A 22,633-nucleotide genomic window follows, 5' to 3' on the forward strand; every position below is an offset into this window, starting at 1 on the left:
AAACCAATCCAAAGTTGAAGCACAATGCCTTCTAATGCTTAGGGGTATTTATCAAATGTACGAGGAAGCTTTCAAAGAAGTATCTTACTGGAAGCATCTTGCATCTTAAAGACAGGGGTACTTTGGACAACTGCAAGAAGGAATTAAGACATTTTACAAATTGATTTGAATAATATCAGTCATCCATATTTCCTCAAATAATAATTGTTCAATAACTTAAATTAAAAAGGTTGATGGTTTGATAAACTGCATTTTATATTTGATATTCCTGTTTTCAATGCAGACCGTCACCGCTGTTAATTGTTGCAGAAAACACGATTACTTTCAAGATTACATTATCAAGATTACATTATCAAGGCCAGTGTTGAACGACAGACCAAAATGATATAAGCTATACAGACAACAAATGTAAAGCCATGCACTGGAAGGAGGAAAAACCACCTACGTCTAAGAGGTAGACTAATGAATTAACATCATGCTGATGAAAAAAAAGATCATGTACTGTATAATCTGAGGGGAGACCCAGGAGAGTTAAAAAAAAAAAGATCTAGGGTGGTTTTCTAACATTTTTGGAGACTAAATGGTGCTTTTCTAGTCTTCTGACTATTCAAAGTGCTTCTACATCGCATGCCACACCTACACATTCACACTGATGGTAGAGGCTGCTGTGTAAAGTGACCAGTAACTTATCCTAATCATATACAACTACACAGTGTACATGTAGCTGGGGATTGAACCCCTAACCTTCCAGTTGAGAGATGACCAACTCTACCAACTGAGCCACAGCCGCCCTGGGTTAGGCTTAGACAGAGCCTGCAAGTTAGTCTCTCGTTGTTACATATAAGTTCTGACTCTGATAGGTATACGTAAGTCAGGCCCTTTTTTTGGTTGTTGCGTTCTTGGGGAAACTATTTTGCTTTAGCTGTAAAAATTTTTTGGATTTTTAAAAACAATTTGTATTTGCATTTCCTCATTATATTATTATTATTTCCGACTGTCACTTATTTCTATTATTATTAGTATTGTTTATGCCTTTTTGGTCCATCTCCTTCTTTTAAGGCCTTAGCACGATCTTGTACTTTTGGCTCCACACTTGTAGTTTTGAAGTGTGGTCTGTTGAGCTAGCAAAGACAACATCTCTAACAAACAGGCCTTTATCTAAATCTCTTATTGAGCTACCAACACAAGAGGAATAGCAGAAAAGAACCCAAATGAAATCATGACATACCTGTGAAATATCTCAGGCGTTTATTTGACTGTAAAAAAAAAAAAAGAGCATAGTGTTTGGCATGACAATAAAAACAACCCATGGTTTTGTCTGTGAAGCTGCTGTTTGTCACATAATTCTGCCTTTCCTTGTCATCTTCTCAGATTCATCAAGAAACGTAAAATAAATGAGACAGTAGGTGAGATTCTCCTTATAAAGTTTTTAACCATCTCTGTTCTGTGCCGTTTCTTTCGTTACTTTAAAGTACATTCCTGCACAACCGTCAGTGGAAAAAGTAGCCCACTTTGAGCGTACAATGGCACTGCATTCAACGAGTCAAATGGGAGAACACTTCAAATCTTTAGTAGTGGTGTGTGAAGATCATGTGTTTGCAGCAGTACAGTACATTAACATAAGAGAAAACCATCAGAGTAGACCAGTGCTCGTTGTTTTTCATTCTACTATCTCAAAGCAAACATTTGGACAGAGTGCAAAGTTTTTCTTTTCAAACCAAGAAACCAAAAGCAATCCAAAAATTCATTAAAAAAAACTAAAGTTTGGGGTTCTTAAATATTTTTCCAGGTGTCCACAGAACTGATCAATACATTGTTTTGGCGGTCAGACACAGCTCATTTACATTTAAAGCTACAGACACAGAAACAGCCTGTTCTGAGCAGGGCTGAAATAGAGGGGTTTATAGGCATGATCAAATACAGGATCAGAGTGGATTTAGAACAAGAAACTTTACAGACATGATTTACAGTTCCCCAAGCTCTGAGACTTATTTAAACTGGTTGAAAAGGAGGATAATATGTGACCTTTAACATGCATAAAGAAAGTGTTAAAATGTCTGAAGTGTGCATTTAATCGTTCATTTTCCTGCAGTGAATAAATATCTTTTGAAAAATAGGTGTAATGTGTTAAGTTTGCACAATTTCAAAAAGGTCACAATTTAGAAATAATATAAATTTGACTTAAACCTGACCTAAAGTGGTAGACTACATTCATTTTTAAAATAACTAAAGGTATTTAAGAATCGTACTAAAATATAACTTTTTGTAATGACAATCATTTATCAGTCTGCCTTATCTATCCTTTCAAAATAAATCTTATTCAGCCTTTTATAAAATGATAGCCACTCTTGTATTTCACTGTTGTTTTATCAGTATACGCTGGTTTTTGACAATTATAAGTAAATGTTAAAAAATTCATTAACGCATCGTATTAACACACTTTTAAAATCTTCTCAATTTGTCACCCTCAAACTTCATACAGTGTGGTCGGTGTTGAGTCAACCCCTCATACAGTAAATACAGACCGACTGAGCACGCCAAATATGTACCAAATTGTGTTTTACATTAAAAAAAATAGTTTTCTTACATTCTCCTTTGCTCCCGTTTGACAATCTTTTGCTTTAAAACTCAATAAATGAACCTTTAAGGGATGTCATAAAGTATTGAGAGATCTACTAACAGATGATTCATTTTGGCCTTTTCATAAGATTTGTTTCAAAAAACAATTATTTTCACTTGCATGTCAAAAAACTCGACACTCGGTCCAAATGTCTTCATTCACTCTGTGACCCAGCCAAGACAAACAGAACCAGCTGTAATGTTTGGTAAGAACATGGCACAAAATCAACAACAACAGAGATCGATGAAATCAGGCAGGTGAACAAGGTTTGTCAGGTAATGTGGAGTGATGCTGTAATACAGAAGAAAAAACGCTTTGATAGGGGAAAAAAAACAATTGAAAACAGCAGATGAAAGGGCGCGCTTCACACAGACTCGTCTGTCCCGGTCCTTAGGATGAGCATCATCGCCATCCTCAGTATAGAGTTCATGTTAAAAGGCCTCATCGGAAATCATTGGACATTCATTGGGTCGTACCATCTGATTGAGCAAGCAAGGGGTGGGAGGTTGGGGGTTGGGAGTGGAGCGGCGCAAGAAGAGTGTGGACGGCTGACCGCGCTCGAGTGCAAAAAGACTACTTCATTGCTGTCTTGCCTTTCAAAGAGTGCACTCACTCGGTTTGACATCACATCAACACACCAGTGAAGGGGAATCATCGGAAAACGCTCGACTTCCTGCAGATCAAAAGTGTTCATTTGAGTTAAAAGAGCTAAAGAAGCAGGCGTTCTGCTGGGCTAAATGGGAACCCTCAGCTGTGGCGATATGCTCGGACCAGGGAACACCTGTGAGGACTTTTAAAGTCCCGACGTGAGAGTGATACAGCGTCAACATCTGAATACACATTGGTGTTTATAGATTGCTCTCTAATATATTAATGTACAAAATATAGAATCTTAAAATATCTGATAGGGTTTGGTGTTCTGAATTCAAAATACAAAACGTCGAAGAATAGAAAAAGCTCTTCAGTGACATCCTCTTTGTGTTTGGTGTGTGTGTGTGTGTGTTTATTCTGTCGATACTGTCGTGTTTGTTTGTGAATTATTAAGCTTTCTGAGAACACCGGGGAACTTCTGCCTCTCTTTTCATACAAAAAAAAACAATCTGACTCTCTCTCTCCCTCTCTCTGTGAGACATTCTTTTCAGCTCAGTGCCTCCATTAATCTGCTAATCAATATCATGTGATCAGATATTGATGAAAAAAGACGATAGTTGCTGTGTTGATTGAGTGTCCACTCCTCAGAGATTTGTACCTGTATCACAACAATATGGACAAAATGTGTTTCACATACAGTACTTAACATCATATACCTACACATAAAACTCTGTGTTTTCTGTGTACATATATCCTTCAGCAGGAGAAAGGTGAAGAGAAAGAGAGGGAGTGATGTAGTTCATGACCAGGTTTGTCCTCTCTGAGAGATTGAAGCAGATACAACTTCTTCCAGAGCTTTCTTTTTCCTTCGTCAACTTGCACAGCTGGCAAAATCCGTCTGTGTGCCTTGATTGGACATCTTTGGTCTCAATGGCAGATTGAGCCGATAATAGTCTCCTCCACAGGCTGAGCTTTCGGGTGAATTTGTGACCCGTCCCCCTTTGTGGCCTCGCTGGGTGCTGGCGCTCAAGAGAAGAGTCAGTCTGTGTCAGTCCACCGTAAGCTACCAGAGGTCCATAAACCTGATCGCCATGTCAGATTTCTATACTCTTAGTCGGGGTTAACTGCTTGGTGGTCCAGCGGTGAGGAAATATGTCATCATCTCCCCTTTGCCTTTGACTGTGACCATGCCTCTGTACTCTAGTGTGTAGTTATAGGAGCTCAGTAACTGGTGCAGGTCTGCTGTTACCTGAGGACAGAAGAGAAAGGAACATTTAGAAAGGAACCTCCACCACCGTCAAACACTCCCTCCTGTAGCCTCCGTTGTTCCGACACCAACTTCTTGTCTCCCCCTCACAGAACCAAGCACCGAAGCAAGTAAGCTTTAAATGTGTGATGGTGCTGTGTGGTCTTTCTTATGTGTGGTGTTGTATGTTGTTGTCTATCTGACCTGTATGTTATGTATAACTCTCAAGTCTGGTACACTTACAAATTGCACACTTACAAAACTGGCACACTTTAAATCAGATGTAACCTATTTTAAAACCATGGTGGTGTCCTAAATCCCTCACTCATTTCCTACTCCCTACGTAGGGAGTTCTCTGGCGTGGACTTATAATGCACTCATCAGCACAATTAAAAAAAACCTTTGGGACTTCATTGCCAACCACTGATAATGATGTCATCGTTGTCGTGTCACTAAAATGTAAAGCTGAATGCTAGCTTGGGATCAGTAACACTTACTAATGACTGCATGAAATTCAGTGATGAATAAAACTATACAGAGAATATTTTCACAAAACAATTAAATGTAATTAAAGGAGCAATATGTAACTCTGACACCTAATGTTTAAAATTAGTACTGCAGTCCAAATTCAAAACATTGGAGAGAGCTGTCGCCCCAAGTTGACACTCACAGAGGTTGCCATGTCACAAACACTGAAGCTTCAGTGTTTAGCCAGCTCTGCTTCTGTCTTGAACCCTTTCTGCGTTCCAATCCTTTCCCCATATTTCAAAAGCATCTCCGAAATGTATCCTAGTCTTTCCACATTTGTAGAGCTTACTAGGAAAGATGCTGAGGCTTTTTAGATGGAGTAGAACCAGTTCACTTGCCCCCATCCAATGCTGCAACACTTGCTGGTTTGCAGTGATAACTGGTCTCATATCTGGCAAACCAAGGGGTGTCCAAAACGGCTGTGTGGAGGTGCCTTAAAACCGCTTACCTTCTCTGGTCAAAACAAATCGAGACCATTAAGGAACGGCATCTAAACTTTGAAGGAGGACATACTGGCTGCTGCATTGTTGTCAGAGAAGCCAGCACTTCAACAGAGCGTTTCTTTTATATAGTAAGATCAACTTATCATTTCATTCAGTAGATATCTCACATATTGGTCCTTTAATAAAGTACTGAACTTGATAGTTCAAACATATTTTAATGCCAGGACTCATTTGCTCGTGCATATAGCCTATGGTTACTCCGTCAAGAATCCTTTACTCATTATTAAAACAGCGTCTAGCTTTCTGTAAAGACGGGTCCAAATATGAACCGCTTTGTGTTTCTGTTTTAATTTCCGGCCGTGCTCCTCTCGTCCATCCACGATGGGTGAAAGCAGCCAAACGTCACTTTTTCCTTGTTAAAGCTTTGAAAGCATCACTGCAATGCATGATGGTACATTACTCTTTTATTAATCTAATTAAAAAAACCCAGAAATAATTCTTTATTTCGGGCTTCATTTTCTATTCTGCATTGGTGACAAACACAATTGAATATCCCGAAATGTTTTAAACGGTTTTCTCAGGATGTAAATTTATCAACTTTATTCTCCACATATGAGCCGCTTTGTGCTCATAAAGTGAAACCAATATGGTGATTTCTTTAATTAACATTTTCCTATTAACTTGAGTTGACATTTTCTAAATGGAGCCATCAGCCATGTGTGAGAGGCAGTTTGGCAGAGCTTTTTCTAATTAGGTGAACTTTCCATTTTGAACCGAATCGTAGATGACTTCATGAAAGCAAATCCAAAGTTTCTTGTTTTTAAATGTGTGTTTTTCTTGTTGACTAAAATAAAATCATGTTGAGAGAATGTACCAAAAGGGATAGATATTTGGTGGCATTTGTTTAATATGGATTTGTCGTCATCAAGCAGAGGTAGCTCAAGGATAACTTTTCAAAACAATCAATATGAATGTATTGTGTCTGCTCTGCTCTGCCGTAGTAAAACACATTGTCGACTTTTTCTGTCACTCTTTCCGTAATGAATGTGAGAAACATATTTTGACATCACAGAGTCAAACTGAACAGTTCTAATTGATTTACTGTATGGACTGCTACCTTAACTTACTGTAGGTAACTTGTCAGGTCCATTCATTTATCTATCTATGTATAACATACTTTTCTGGCTTTGTGTTTATGAATTTCTAGATTTGCTAGCTGTGGCTTCTCATTTAGCGACCTGTTCGTCTGTTGAATTGTAGTAACTGACATGTGAATGTAATTGTCTGAATGTCGCTGTGACCGTGTTTGTTTCCTTTATATCGTCTTGGCTTCTTTCAGCCTGTTGACTCGGGAGGCTGTGGAACTGAATCGCCCCTCTGGGATGAATAAAGTAGTTTGAACCTGAAACACTTGAGTTTACCTGGATCCTCTCAGGCACCCCTGTGCTGTCCATTCGACTCGCCACGTTCACCGTGTTCCCCCAGATGTCGTACTGAGGCTTCCTGGCCCCGATAACCCCGGCAACCACGGGGCCGATGTTTAGACCTAGGAAAGAAAGAAACCCAACACATAATGTCATACTTTTTTTATAACTACCAAACAACTTGACTTTGAATCTGACTCCGTCCGCTTGCTTCTCTGCCGCTTACCTATTTTCATTTTGAAGTTGTTAAAGGAGTGTTCATTGATGTATTTCATTTGGTCCATCAGCCTCATGGCGTAGTCAGCCAGGGCGCGGATGTGTGACCTCCCGGCCTTGTCGTATGTGGAGTCATTGAGGCCAGAGGCCGCCATGTAGGTGGAGCCGATGGTCTTTATCTTCTCCAGCTGACGGAACTGATCCTCACTGATGATCTGAAGGTGGCAGGAGAGGAATTTTTAATCAGTTCTTTGTTTAGTGGGGCGTGAGCTGAGGTTCAACGGATACAATTTAAGAAATTATTTGACCAAACAGACACACACACACACACACACATTAACTATTTGTATCGACTACAGTAGATATTTGAGTTTAGCTTTAAAAGTAGAGACTATTGTGACGGACTTCAGGTCAGCTGGCAGTTTGTCCCAGAGAGGGGGACCTCTGTAACTTAAGGCCCCCTCTCCAGACTTTGATCCAAGTCTTGGTATGACTGAGAAACTTTCTAAGAAAATGACTAAATATTAGTTTTATAAGAATAATCCACCTAATTAATCATCAGCTACATCAGTTCATCCCTAAAGGGAAGCCACAAGTTCACATCCTGATTCACACACACACACACAACTTCTGATATTTTTTTCCCCCACGTCTCACCTCGTCAAAGTCAGCGATGATCTCGTTGAGCAGCCGCAGACACTCCACTCCCTCGTTGTTGCCCTCCAGCTCCACGTAGAACTCGGAGAAGTTACTGATGGAGGCGAACATGACCGCCACGCACTCACAGGACTGGTAGTAGAGCTCGTCGTTGCGTCGTTCTCGCTGCAGGAAGTGGGCCGCCACGTCTTTGGGGAGGATGTTGTGGAGCAGACGGCGGTTGTAGGCCTGCAGCTCCTCCATCTCCTCCTTCTCCTCCGTAGCCTGTGGAGGGTTAAATACAGAGACATGGGGTATAAAAAAAAGGAAACAGTACTGGTGTGTATTTTTTAAGAATTATCTCAACGGCTATCGGATGGATTGCCATGAAATCTGAGTCGATCTTCAATCCCATTGGCTAAATCTTTGTGACTTTTCATGAGGCAACACCAACCGGTGAATTATCCAGAAACATATCTCTATAGCTTTGATGCAAATTAAATAGTGTGATGAACCGTAAACAGACACGTACTGTCCATTCAATCTGAACCAAGTGGCAACCTTTCCCAAAGTACACGAGGCAGTTAAAGCTGGAGCTAAGTTTATTTGCTTTTCCTGGCAAATCAACACTTTTTTATCTTCACATCTTTGACCTGTTTTGTTTCCTGTGAATCTGAAAAGTTACTAAAAAAAAAAGATGAGTGGAAATACAAGCATCTATTTTTTTGTTTGCTTTATTTTCCTTTTTCAAAGGATTCTCCTTCCTCATCGACTCCCCACATCCCAATTTAAGTCTGCATGACACCCCTGACTGTCTTTAATGTAACGCCACCCTCTAATTAAATGTATTTCACCCTGACTGTGAGAGTTTCAGAGCAAACTTTTGACTTGTGTTCCCTTTACAGTGTCTCTTCTTTACTCTGAGCTCTGACTGCAGACTCGCAGACTACCGCCCTAACCGTCAGTGAGCTGGAAGACGAAGCCCCTCCAGCAGCTCAAACTTTTCAGATAAGTAACTTGTTTATCCTCTCAGAGGGATTTCCAACCACAAGCAGCACAACCTGCGTCACAACCTCCATGAGATGTCAAAAGGGTCCTTGAGCATCCCCTGAGACATGTCCTCTTTTAGATTAATGCTCCTCTTGTGATCATCTGAGTATCGAACCATCAACCCCCTGGAGGCCAGAAAGGTGGCTCCGAAACAGTTTGAACTTCTCCCTTCTCTGAGGGCGACAACAGCAGCAACGTTTTTATGCTTCATAACAGTTACTAAGATCCAAAGTATCTCTCTACCTTCAATCAGTGTGTTCCAATAAATCACAGCAAATCCATGTTACTCCTATGATACACCATATGTTGCAATTTAATATTAAATCATTGATTGAGACAATACCATCCGCTGAATGTGTATGAATAGGATTAGCTATTAATGATGAACACTTAACATACTGCAACAGCCTCAGCCATCAGTGTGTAAATGGGTAAGCGTGACATGTGGTGACAAGCGCTTTGAGCAGTCAGACGACTAGAAAAGCTTTTTACAAGCTCAAATATCTTAATCGAACTTGGGCCGCCCGCTTCAAGGACTACAGCCTCTCCACATGGGGTACGTAAACTAAACCACTCCCCCCTCCGGCGCCACAGGGTCCGGCATATTGCCACTAACATGCACTGACCTGCAGCTTCCAGAGGAAGTCGAGCCTGGCCGTGGACTCCACCTGCTGTGCGTGAAGGTAGAGGGCGAGCACGAAGACGGTGATGACCACCGGGGTCATGATCTTCAGAGGAACCTTGTTGTCCACAACACAGCTGGAGGTCAGCACACACATGTTAGTTGTTTTTATTTTTCTGAAAAGTACTGAATTCATCAAACTGCGTAAAGTTTTACTGTTTGGGTGTAAAAGTGTTTTTTGAAGGGACACTGTGACATAAACAAAAGCTGCTCATTAGCATTAGCATCTGTTGCCTGCAGGTCATTATATTTACATTTGTGCCAGAAGAGTGATAATGATGCTGTTAGCTTAATTAGATCACAAACGTCATGCTCACCTTGTTCCATTGATGTGCTCGCTGTGAGGGGGGGGGGGGGGGCAGAGAAGAGCAGATCAGAGGTAAAAAATCTGCACTCAGTCAAAGATTTCCGGCGTAAAAAAACAGTAATAACTGACTCACATGATGTTGATGGCGTTGGCCATCACCAGCAGGTCCTGGTTGTCGAAGAGGTTCACTTTGGGCACCTCCATGATGAGGAGGTAGAGCAGCTCGATGAAGAGCATGAGGAAGAGTTTACCGATGCTGCTCACCTGCAGGAAGACGGAGATGGCCAGCAGGCTGAGCAGCACGCAGGACGAGAAGTACTGCGGGAGAGACGGGACGTTTGTAAGGGTACATCTTGTTTTTATGTTTAGTATAGAAGCTTTTATATTCGGTTACAAGCACGTCTGAGTAGATGAGCCACATTTATAAAACGCCATAAAACCACATTTTGACCACTTAGAGGTAACTGTGCAAATCAACAATGAACCTCGATTAGCGTCCATATTGTTTTGCTTCACTTCTGTCATAATCATACCACCTGAAAGAAAACTGATGGAAACATTTACCAGTGATTCACTGTAAGAGACTGAACAGTTTTGTTTTACTGCAGTGAAGTACAGTTCTTAAACTGACTTCACAGCCACACTGTGCTGCTTGACGCTCAGACCGTAAAAAAAAGAACGCTTTGCCTCATTTTAACCATGAGTACGATCAGTGGCGATTCTAGAGTCTATTGGGGGCCCTCCAACCCAATTTTTCTTTGTTGAACTTTATTGACAAACTGGTTTTCACTGCAATAATGGATGCGAGGCTTAGCAGGGCAACTAGAGTAACTGCTGTCTGAAAATTTGCACATTTTGCTTTGGTTTAAAGATTTTCATCCCTCAAACCCCTTACTGGTCCGTGGCCTCAAGCAGCTGCCTGCCTTGCCTGTTGACAAGCAGCGCCTCTAAGTACGATTAGTTCATTTGAGGATTATGCAGCAAATTTGACCCTGTCACCTGAGCTGGGCACAGCCAACGGCCACATCTGTGCTTGAATAAAACATGTTTTGTTCAGGTTTTTTGCTCCTCGCTGCTGGCATTTTTTTTTTCCTTCTGCGACAGAATCCAAGAGGCTCTTAAGTCTTCTTCTGCTGCCTAAATATCTGTAACAGATATGTCTGATCAACATAATAACTCACAAATATATAATGGTAATTATCCTGCAGAAATGCTTTAATGATGCAGATAAAATTGTTCCCCATCTCAGTTGAGCTTTTTTAAAAGCCTCAGTTTCTTGTTTTGCTTCATTTTCTCCTAACTCTTACATGCATATCTTCATGGGCCCTCTTGATGGGCTTGTTTATGCATTCGAACACAGAATTAACTTGGTTCTTTTACTTCACAGAACACACAGACACACAAAACAAGGCACACCTGTACCTCAGGAAAGCTGCAGATGAGGCCGTTGTCTCCACAGGCAGTATAATGTTGTGTGTCCAGGCTGTAGTTGAGGTCGTGTGCGTGGCAGGCGTTCACACTGTTCAGGCTGATGTTAAGCTGTTCTTGGATGCAGCCTCGCAGGTCATAGCTGCTGCAGGTGAACTGAAAGACGGAAAACGCAGAGGAAAATGAGGGAGTGCGAATCATCAGTGTGTCTGATTTTATGAAACATAACAAACTGCTTGCTGAGGGGTTCCAAGCCCGAGGGAGAACTTACAATACTGATGAAAGCAGAGAGAAAGACGATGATGATGGTGAAGACGCCCACCAGCGTGCTGTGCAGTCTGGACTGGACTATCCTCCGAGAGAGAGTCTGCAGGGCAGCTGGGAAGAGCTGGGAGCGTGGGGGAAAAACAGATAGAACAGAACAGAGTGGGAGATTAAGAGAAGTTCTCAGATGATGAAAATTTAGTTCGATTTAATTGATATAATTTGTCTTCAGCACCTAAATAGGTCAACGTCTCAGTTTATATGCTGGCAATCCATAGGTCAGTTTCTGATTTACAAACAGTGAGTCCCCTTCTCTTATCTGATAACAAGACTGGTCATGAAAATCCTCTATGTTTAGGAGAAAGTGTTATATGTGCATACAGACCTGTTTTTGAACCATGAGCAAATCTCTGTTAAATGATTTGTAACTAAATAAAGTGGAGACTAATGACGCCACCTGCACTCTGAATTAAAGAACTGAGCTAATGAGTCTTATCTGCAAGAGCTTACTGCAAGGTCAAGAGCAGATCATGGTCAAATTTCTGACACGATGTGGAATCAATAGAGAGAAAAAACATCAAACCACAACCTGATAAAAGATTTCACTGATCTGTCCGTGTGATGTCTCACACTGAAGATCTGAGTCAAGAAAGAAGAACCAGTCTGTCTCCGTTTGATGACATTTGCGGATAATTATTTTTACAGAACTACACCCCTCGTAATGTTCCTTTTATCAGTGGAGAAAAGATTCATGTGTTTTGATCTGCAACAAGATGTCAAGTTTATGTAGCGGGCTGAACTCACCCCGAAACAGCAGTACACGGTGGAGACGAACATGACGGCCGTGAGGATGATGAAACAGGTGATGAAGAAGCCGATCATCAGGCCGGAGCTGCAGAGACACAGGAAAGGATCTTTAATGCCAACATATAAGGAGGGTTTCTGTTTCTTTCCTCTTTACTCTGTGATGGAGGACACTCTGTAGGCAGCAGCTTCTGTCTCTCTTATTTCTTTGACCTTGTTTTTTTTTTTTTTTTATATAAATCATATGGAAGGAGACATTATGTGTGTGGGAGTGACAGGAAATGTTAATGTCAGGAGGAGACAAAGAATAAACAGGAAATTATTAAATAAAGGGAGGGAGGAGGAGAGGAGGAGAGGAGAGGAGAGGAGAGGAGAGGAGAGCGGTATGATGATAGGAGCCGGTAAGGAGAAAGGTTAATAAAGAGGCAGACTGAAGAAGATCAACACTCAGCGATGGGAGAAAAAAAAAAAAAACAACGTCTGAGAGCAGAGGAGGTAAAATAAAGATAAAGACAGCAGCTTTTGCCTGCAGCTTTTTCAGTCTGTTTGGCTGCAACTTTACTGATTTTAATTATTCTCTTTTATCACTCAGCTATACAGCACTTCTTGTTATGAAAATTACTTCTGCGTTATATTTTTCCACTCTATAACTCTAGTCTTGAGGCTAAAGATGGAAGAACTTTCCATAGATGCTGTAAAGGTTAAACGATGTGTTGGATTTCGGAGGCTTCAAACATAAAGATAAAACTGAATTTTTGGGAAGATTCCCCATATCTAATGTGATGATCTGACCTTAAAAGGGAATGTCACTTACTCTGTATATATTGCTATTTCAAGTGGTAGCACATTATATTAAGTAAGGGTGGAAATCACAGTATAACTCAACAGTGACCGCCCACTTTTTTATGGTGGCTTAGATTGTGAAAGTAAATTTCACCATTCAAATCCTCCATTGACATTTCAGAAAATCATTTTTTTTTTTTTATCCTGGAACAAAGCCAGCCAGCCGCCCAAATACTCACAACTATAAACGTTTGATCAGGTGCCAGAAAAAAAACGGAAAAAAGCAAAGCTACAAGACTGTGCACATCATTTTTTGGGGAGCAAAGAAACTACGCATCCCACAATCCATTGCCATTCCAACGGGACCCAACAAACCATAATTTAGTGTGCTTTTTTTCAAAAACTTAAACCGGCCTTTCTTTCTAGATGTATCCTTATTGAAGTGTTTTTATTGTCAATAATAATGTCGTAACATATTTTAGTGTTTGTTTATATAGTGTGTTGCACTTCTGTGAACGTCAGAGGTAGTAGACGACAGTTGTGCGAGTGCAGTAAACAACTAGGATTGTGGGTAGGGTAGTTCTCTTCCCCCGATATGGTGAATAAACCAAGGTTTTTCTTAAAACGAGATTCAGACCATACAAACCTGTGTCTTCTAGAGGAGCACGTATCATTGTTTCACTCTCAGGAAACTCGCAGTAAGTAAATGGTAAACGGACTTGAGCTTGTGTCGCGCTTTTCTGACGACTCAAAGCTCTTTCACACCGCAGGTCACACCTACACACTGATGCAGAGGCTGCTTTGTAAAGTGACCATCAGAAGTAACTAACCCCATTCATACACCGCTTGACGAAGCAGTGGGAGCAACTTGGAGTTAAGAGTCTTGCCCAAGGACAAATAGGACATTTGGGGATCGAACCCCCGACCTTCCGAAATTGAAATGATCTCTTTCATATAAATGATCACCTTTTTTGTAAGTTTGACCGAGCTGTTACACAAACGGCCAGGCTCCATCACTCATTATTCATAAATAACAGAAGTTTCATTGAACTAGTTCTTCTGTTCTTACTTTTTATGATGTATACTCATTAAACAGAGCAGAGGGTGCTGATGTTAGCGTAAAGGTGTCACACAGATGATTTCTGCACCTGTCAGCCGTGCTGCTGTTAAAATGAAATTGACGACAGAACGACAGAACGTTTCAGAGTCATAAAAATGTTTGAGTGCGTGTACTCACGGAGGCACGATGACGATCTGGATGAAGCAGATGAAGAGAAAGACGAGGGAGGCACAGGCCACGTAAGCCCCGAACCTGGAGTCCACCTGTTTGGAGTACTGCAGGAGGGAACGAGAACAGGAGAAAGAAACCACATTTAACATCCTGCACACACACTTTGTTAGGTTTTCACTTTAATGTAGTAAAGTAGCACATCTTTACACTTCACTAAAACTAAGAGCTATACACCTGACACTGACATGACCTCTGAGTGAATTTACTTTATTTGTGTACTTTTCTGGGCTGTGTGTTTTTTTTATTCTGGCTTTGTTGACCCTAGAACGCGAAGTGCTGTTATACATGTCTGGGGCAAAAATTGAAGAACAAAAAGGAGAAGACGAGTTTAAATCTTTGATAATTATAAATAGTAACCGACCAATCAGTACAGCTGTGAAATAAAACACACTGAAGGGGCGTTTTAAAGATCCATTTTTGGCAGTCTTGCATTTTCATAATAAAAAAAGAACGTATTAAAATCTGCTTATGGTTAGTGCGCACTGCCCATGAATGGAGGCTGGAGTCCTCCAAGGGGGCTAGGGTCAGGGTTGAATCCGACCTCTGGCTCCTTTCCCTCTCTCTCTCTCTCTCTCTCTCTCTCTCTCTCTCTGTCTCTCGCCCTCAACAGACGTCATACACGATCCACTGTCCTGTCTCTTTAATTAAAAAAATGCATCTGCAGAATTTGCTTATGAGGACATACTTATATTTTACTGAGACTTGAGACTAAATGATGCTGTAATAAGGCTGGTATTGATCATTTCAGATTCAGAAATTCATCAAATTAAGTAATCAACTTCTTTCAAGGTTTTTTTTTTTAGTTATCATGTAATGGGATAACTGACATGCACCGAGTCTGACGTTTCAAAGTTCAAGAAAAGACTTGACAGAGTACTCTTAGGAGAACAAACTAATGGGGACCCTGGTTATACATGTTTGGCATTTCTTATGAATTGGTTAACACACACCAGTGCAAAAACGGAGATGAGATTTATTTTTGTGAAGCTTTATTTGCTGGATCTTTATTTTTCCTCTGGTTTAGGTGATATACGTTATTTGATTCGAGGCTTACTCCATTTAGTTTTGTACAAAAAGTATTTCATACAATTGCAAGAGCAACTGTTTGATACGATGCACTTTGCCTTTAAGGTCGCTCATGGTTACGGTTGGTGGAGTGATGTTGTCGTTCAGTCTGGGTGTGTCATGCTTTGAGACAGACATGAAAAGTACGAGACGCACAGCAGGAGTTGTCCCCGAGCTCTTGTTTACCCACACTCAGATGTATATTAAATGAAGTCTAATGAATGAATAGTTAACAGCACAACCAAGGGTTGAACTTATAATTGACATCACTCAATTATAAGTAGTAGACGGCACTACACCAGCAAGATACCAACACCTTATATTTCATTTTTCTAGTTAAAAACATATCAGTCTGATTTATCATCCGACAATGTTCAAACAAACTCAAAACTTTGCAATTTAAAAAGAAATCAAAGGTGAAATGATGGTTATAAAACAAATTACCACAATTAAAACATGATAAGTGACTTTTTTCATCTCCAAAAGAATCTCCCCCAGAGCCCAGTGGAAGCTCAAAAACAGTCCCTCTGATCTGCTTTGACTCTTTACTCCCTTATTCTTTCACCATGACAGGAAGAAAGCAATTCAAAGTTGAAACTTTCCTGTTTTCCCCAAAACTCTTCTACAAGGACCCGAGCCTTCACCTCTCCTCTGAGCCTGTCCTTCACTGTCTGAAGCAGTTTACTTCCTTCTCCCTTTAGCAGCCGTCTCCTCTCTCTTTAAAGCCCCGTTCCTCTCTTTCTCTCTTATACTCTGCTTTGACTGACTTCCTCCAGGGACACAAAAAGAGCAAGCAGCAGAAGAGTTTTCTGCAAAGGGAAGATTGCTTGTCACGGCCAATTATTTGTTGCTAAATTGGCAGTGTGTGTCACATTGTACGCGCGTGTGTGTGTGTGTGTGTGTGTGCGCGTGCGTGCGTGCGTACAAACCTTTTTCTCCAGGTCAGGCTCCCTGAAGGTGAGCAGGAACTTCTTGACGTGTTCCGAGCGCAGACGGTCGATGCTGCGTGCGTCGATGGCCCGGCCGAGGAACTCGTCCACCTCGTCCTCTGGGTTCAGGTTTTCCTGCGTGTTTCTGAAAATAAAATGTCTAAAGACCACAAGACCAGAGCAGAGTTAAAAAAAAAAAGACAGATTCTGAGAAAACTCTTATTAACCCAGCAGCCGATTCACTCTTCAGAAGCTGTGAATGACTCTAAATCATCTGTAATGGTCATAAAGTCACACTCACAACCCGCTCTGAGTCGTAGTAACATTTAGCTCATCTTGTCTAAAGTGAAAAAGGAGTAATTGACCTAAAAAAACACACCACTCCTCTCAATTCTTGAAGCCTCTGCTGAGCCGGTTCGTCTTTGACTGATGACAGAATCTGCAAAGTGTCACTTACATTGATTGAAACTCTGCTGCTTTGCTGACAAGCACTCGTCAGCTGATGAAGACATGCGGCTCTGATCACACTGATTAGTGAGTCAGTGTGAAAGTCTTGATCTTATAGGGATGCCAAAGTGAAAAAAAAGGGGAATTTGGCCGAATGAACGCAGCAGCAAACACAGAAAATACATCAATATAATGACAGCTTCATGTCTAAATGTATGAAGGAGGAGTCTTGTGTGTTGCTCATTCTGTCTCCGTGTGGATGTTGGATCTTTTTCATGCAGAGTTTAGAAACGTTCAAGTTGTTACCCCTGAAGGCCGATCATGGTCCAACACACGATCCACACAAGTCTAATGTGGAGTCTAATTCACTAACACTAAGAAATGAGCTGCTACTGCTGTTCTTTATGGCCACTAGTGGGCAGTGCAAACCAATATTTGAACACGAGATGGAAACATGATCAAGTTTTTAGCAAAAGTTGCTTATTTACACAACTTAGAAACAATGATGGAAAGGTTAGAAGGGGGGTTGCCTTTCTCTAAAAATCAATGGAAGAATATTAGAGTAAAGTACATTTTCTCTAACTAAACCTTTTTTTTGAACTATTACAAACAACAAATGGCATTTTTTTGTCGTATTTATTTGTTACCGTGTGTGTGCGACAACAACTTGTGTTTGTTGCGGAACAATGATCCTTGCACACCCTTGAATCTTGTTTCCAGTTATACTCATTGTGCATGTAAAGCTGTATTGACAGAAAGTTCATAAATTACAGAAAACAAGAGGAGACAAATATGACAAACACCCCAGAGAAATTGCAATTCCCAGTTGTCATCATAACCCCAAAAGGTGCTTGCAAATAAAAATATTTAATTAACTAGGACATGTCTCCTCACGAGGACCTGGTTAACATTAAATTAATGATGTTGGTCAGAGATGATGCTCCGCCTCAGATAAGTGGCTATCTCCTGATAGATGGACTAAATATGTGACTGTCGAGACGCTGATTTCACCTCAACTCAGCTGTGATTTTGTACCCAGTGATGGTTTCTATCAGAGCGTGATAAAAACATAGCATGCTCTTCCTCTCAACTCAAAAACTCTGTCTGCATGGAAGCAGGATCTGTGCTGCAGCCCGGAGCGTGGGCTGTCAGCGGGGACGCTCAGCCTCAGTGTGATGTCAGGACAAACTCACAGATACAGAACAGTTAAGAGAGGAGAGGGGGAGGAGGGCGACTTCTTTATGAATGACTGCAGCTCTTTGATCACTGGCAGACTTTGGGTTCAAACTGTCCTCCTCTGTGGTTTTATAGAAAAACTGTGAATGAGAGCGTCACCGCTCGGCTTCATGAACATCTCGATCTGACAGCGCTAGAGCAAAGGAGATCTCAGCTTTGGACTCAGACAAAATGATGTGAGCGCTTTCTTATAAAATGATTTCAACTCTGAGAGAACTTTATCACAATTATTATTAATTAAGATGTACCCACTCACGTTCAGGTCATATGTACCATCAGTACTGTATGAAAAGATTCACATACACACACATCTCTCAAACTGAGACCCTCCCTCGTTAGAAGCAGAAAGAAGAGACCAAAGACAAACAAGCTGGAATCTCTTATCTTACCTCTGAAAGCAGCACAGCAGTGTATGCATGCTGTGATTATTCTGCTTTATCAGACTGTATCATTGTTTGGGACCGGGCCAATCAAACAACAATGACAACAGACTTGCTCCAGTCGGGGGTTCGGTGTCTCGCTCAAGGGCACCTTGGCAGAGTTCAGGAAGTGTGCTAGCAACTTTCTATCTATCAAACCAGCACGACTAGTAGGGACTGTGTACTGACTACTGACAGATTGACTAGGCACTTTGCAGTTCCCTTGACTGATTTGAACCCGCAACCTTCCGGTTCCCTACAGACTGAGCTACAATTTAAATGGCATCTACTTTGTTTTTTTTACTTATGAAGCAATGTTCATGGCAGAAAATTCTTTGATCCACCCGTTATCGTCTTGAATGCTTGACATATTTTTTCCCACAAGAGTCTGAAACGACTCTGCTAGACTTGTACCCAGAAAGAGAGGGATGTTTTTTTTTGAACGTATATGTACTACAGTGGTTCACCTTGAACAAAGTGCAGGTGCTGTTTGAACAGAGCAGGCTTTACATCATGCTCTCTCAGAGCCTCAACAACAACAACCATGTGCACATCAATCAATGTTACCATCTGTTCTAGGTTTGGGGTTTTTCCATCAGCCAAATGCAGCGACATGAAGTCTCTTGTAACATTTCATGACTACAGATGTTAGTTTTGATTTTTACCACCAACACTTTTATATTCCCATTAACAAGTGTGAGCTTACAGAGTGAGCTTAAAGTAAATGTGTTTAACACTGTAGGAGCCACTGCTGCAATACGACAACTTATCTGTTACTTGATTCCCCTTACTGACCTCATTGGGTCAGATTGTTAATCATCACAATGTTCTCTGGATATTGTGTTTATTTATAGGTCTGGCTTTGTTGGTTTGTTACCTGGCAGCGATTATTTCAAAATGTGTAACACCTACATTTATCTTTAAAACGCTGATGAAAGCCTAGGGCTGAAACAAGTTTATTTCCTTCAGCTGCTGTTTGTCTTTATCATCCAAAGTTTTTTTTTACACTTTATTGTGAGCAGCTCAGGTGTGTTCATTTTGAGTTAGCACTGATTACCTTTGAGGAGTTTCTGAGTTAGCTACATTTGATTTCAATCTCATTTCGTCTGTGTCTCATTCGTCTGATCTGAGTTTAGTCTCTAATTAAACCTGATTCAGTCACAGTCATCCTCTAGAAATGGTCCACAGTGGGGGTTTTTTCTACCCTGAGGAAGAAGCAGTGCACGTGGAAACATGAATCCTTCACTCCTTAATAAACTGCCCTGAGTGATTTGTGTGCTCGAGTATTTTCTCTGGATTCTGTCTGTGTGAAGACGACGTACATTGAAACCTCTTTTTTTAAGGCCCACAGTGACTCAAACAGCCACTTACAGGTGATTCATTTGAACTTTTCACCACTCATTAACAGTGTTACTTACATCCTCTCTCAGTGCTAATGTCTGATAATGACTTCAGAGAGCGCCACTGACTCGCCCTTTTCTTAGGTCTTCTTAAATGTAAGATAAAGTAAGACCCAGATTTAAAGCAAACACACAAAGAAAGGTGCTGAGATACAGACTGTACTCACTTGTCTTTGGGGTCTTCAAAGCCCTACAAGACAAAAGAGAGAGAGAGGAGAGAAAAGAGGGGAAAAAAAGAGAATTAGCAGGAGATGAAAATGTCTAATGTGCAAACAGTCTGATACATTTTTATAAATGTACTTCTTTATGCCTCTTACAACATGGGTGTATGACATATCCCATGATGACAACTGACTAAAGAAAATAAGTGTGTGGTGATGACAGAATCTCATTTTTTTATTTAACTTGGCAAAAATAAATTATCAAGAAAGAAGGTCCAAACATGTTCTGGCTCAAACATCTCCAACATGATAACTTCAGTCTTTCTTGCATAAATATTCATATTTTTGAAATCTTCAGGTTGTTGCCTGATGTCAGAACAGAAACAGTGACTTAAAGATCCCTTCAGGAATTGGAAACCTGCAAAGCAAACGTTCTTTTTCAGATATATTATAATCAATGATGGTAGTTTAAAGATCATTGTAGGAGCCATGTTGGAGTTACAAGGTGTGAGACAAAGGTTGCTCCAGCAGGTGTCACCTTTGGGTTCAGGTTATACTCTTCACAAGTAGGAGGAACTTTGGAGGAAGTGTTGTTAGACGAAGAGCACACAAGGTATTCACTGTGAATCATTGAATGGACATTTATGGACAATTGTTGGAACCTTGCATGAAAGTTATGAGGACCAGAGTGGAATGAGAAATAAATCTTCCATAAATGAAGACGATATCGGACTGTTTGATTTCACAAGACGCTCAAGAGCGAAGGCAAGGCGATGGCGTCAATTAAAACATTGGCTCATCTACGTAGCCCCTCAGTGACTTTAAGTTTCCGCTTGAAGAAAAAGAGAATAAAGAATACAAAACATGGGGTGCTGGTAGTGTAGTGGTTAGCGGGTAGCCTGGGTTTGAATCCCACTTGTGGCTCATGTCATTCCCCACTCTCTCTCTCACTGATTGTTGACTCTATCCACTGTCCCATCTCTACAATAAAGACATAAACATCTCAAAAAGTACATCTTAAAAGTGCAAAACATTAACTGGATGATATCAGTTCAGCCTATTAAAGAGAGCCTTTATTCACTTCCTGACTTTAAAACTGGATGACCTCACATTTAGAGAACAACTGATGGTGCTGTAAACGTACAGAAAATGTTATGAAATCATTTCATTCTTTAAGATATCAGGAACTTAACAGGACATTAATTCCAGCTGGATGAACCTCCCTCTGGCTACACATCCCCTTGTTAAAATGTATTAATTTGTTACATTAAATGCTGGGCCGACTCTTTTGAACATAACTTGTCAATGATAATGTGACATAACAACAAGTCTGAGCCACCGAAAAAGAAAAGAACCAGAAGGTATGAAGTGAAGGCTCCCTGCGGCTGCAGACGAGCAGGTGTCTGTTTAAAAAAAAAAACTTATTTGAGGCAAGCTGTGCTGAAGATTGTAATCCATCTTTTCTTATCTCACACACTGTCGGCGCCGCACAGCGAGACACAAAGACTGCTGGCAACAACAAGCAGTTAGAATGAGACGAGAGGTTTTACTGCAGTGTGAGGATTTCACCTGTTAGCAGAGTTTTAATGAACTACCTTTATGACTACACTAAGAGTAAACCCTGAAGCTTCAGGTCTGCAGCCATAGTTCAGTTAATGATTATTTCTCTTTATTGGTAATATTAAGTGTTGTTTATTATCATGTCCACTTTGAATTCTGTTAACACACTGATCTAATACGTCTCTCTAGCTCCCTCTTCTGGATAAACATTAAATACTAAAGCTGATGGAGGTGGCTTCATAGCTAGTGCTGCAACTTATCATTATGTCATTTTAATGTTTGTTTGTTTTTTTACCAGGGAGTCCAACCTTGTTTTTATCTAATTTTTTATTTTCTTGGTTTTATTCCATCAGGTTTTGTTGCACTGTCCTATGTCTTGTTTATTTGTTGTGTTTTTCTCCACTGATGTGAATTCAATTTCTAAAGGTCTGAACTGAAATGAACTGAACTGAACAGGAAGGCCTGGCCAAGATAGCGACCCACTACAAAGTTACAAGAGCATGCAAACACACACAGTCATTCACAGATTAAAACATGGATCCGGATTAAATCGTTTTCATGTGTAAAAACGACAGAAAATAAAAACTGTTTTTATTCTGAGCTCATCTTTAAATATCTCGGTTTTGCTCAACCAACAGTCCAAAAACATTCCGTTTTTCATTTTTGCCAAACATCTCTTTTGAAGGTCGCATATTATATCTTTAATATTAATTTGGTGTATAGTTCCCTAAAGTTCTCTAAATTATCGTCCAAACAATCACAAAATCACATTAAAAATATTGAGAGTTTGACAAATCCTCATGAAAAAGTATTATATTAAAGAACTTAATGGTCAATATCACTGTCTTATTTATATATATATATAAACTTCCAAAGTTCTAAGCTTTCATTTGAGCCCAGAATGACTTTAATATCTTGAATATTACTCTTCATGTAGCCCAAACTACTACCAGCCTGTGACTTCAGCTTGTGTCAAACAGTCAAGTAGAACTTATTCAGCCTCTCCTCACGTCCTTATAATAGATTCAGTGAGAGGGGTGGGTGGACTGATGATTGTGACCATAAACAGAAAACAATTCTGCGTTCGTGTGTGTGTGTGTGTG

General features: G+C 40.5%; 1 protein-coding gene across 1 annotated transcript in view; it reads right to left on the reverse strand.

Moving 5' to 3' along the window:
* Nucleotides 1-1,231: 1,231 nt before the first annotated feature.
* adcy5 (adenylate cyclase 5) overlaps nucleotides 1,232-22,633 on the reverse strand; it is a 73,150-nt gene continuing 51,748 nt past the window's right edge. The window contains exons 9-21 of the mRNA XM_065962044.1: nucleotides 19,977-19,999; nucleotides 16,308-16,467; nucleotides 14,260-14,357; nucleotides 12,240-12,327; nucleotides 11,443-11,559; nucleotides 11,166-11,327; nucleotides 9,877-10,061; nucleotides 9,754-9,774; nucleotides 9,381-9,513; nucleotides 7,726-7,989; nucleotides 7,079-7,283; nucleotides 6,850-6,974; nucleotides 1,232-4,460 (exon numbers count right to left, since the gene is read on the reverse strand). Coding sequence (XP_065818116.1) covers nucleotides 4,332-4,460; nucleotides 6,850-6,974; nucleotides 7,079-7,283; nucleotides 7,726-7,989; nucleotides 9,381-9,513; nucleotides 9,754-9,774; nucleotides 9,877-10,061; nucleotides 11,166-11,327; nucleotides 11,443-11,559; nucleotides 12,240-12,327; nucleotides 14,260-14,357; nucleotides 16,308-16,467; nucleotides 19,977-19,999 — 1,710 coding nt within the window. The 3' untranslated portion in view covers nucleotides 1,232-4,331. The remainder of the gene's footprint in view (nucleotides 4,461-6,849; nucleotides 6,975-7,078; nucleotides 7,284-7,725; nucleotides 7,990-9,380; nucleotides 9,514-9,753; nucleotides 9,775-9,876; nucleotides 10,062-11,165; nucleotides 11,328-11,442; nucleotides 11,560-12,239; nucleotides 12,328-14,259; nucleotides 14,358-16,307; nucleotides 16,468-19,976; nucleotides 20,000-22,633) is intronic.

Source organism: Labrus bergylta, chromosome 13 (genome assembly GCF_963930695.1).
Source record: "Labrus bergylta chromosome 13, fLabBer1.1, whole genome shotgun sequence".
NCBI classification, from domain to species: Eukaryota; Metazoa; Chordata; class Actinopteri; order Labriformes; family Labridae; genus Labrus; species Labrus bergylta.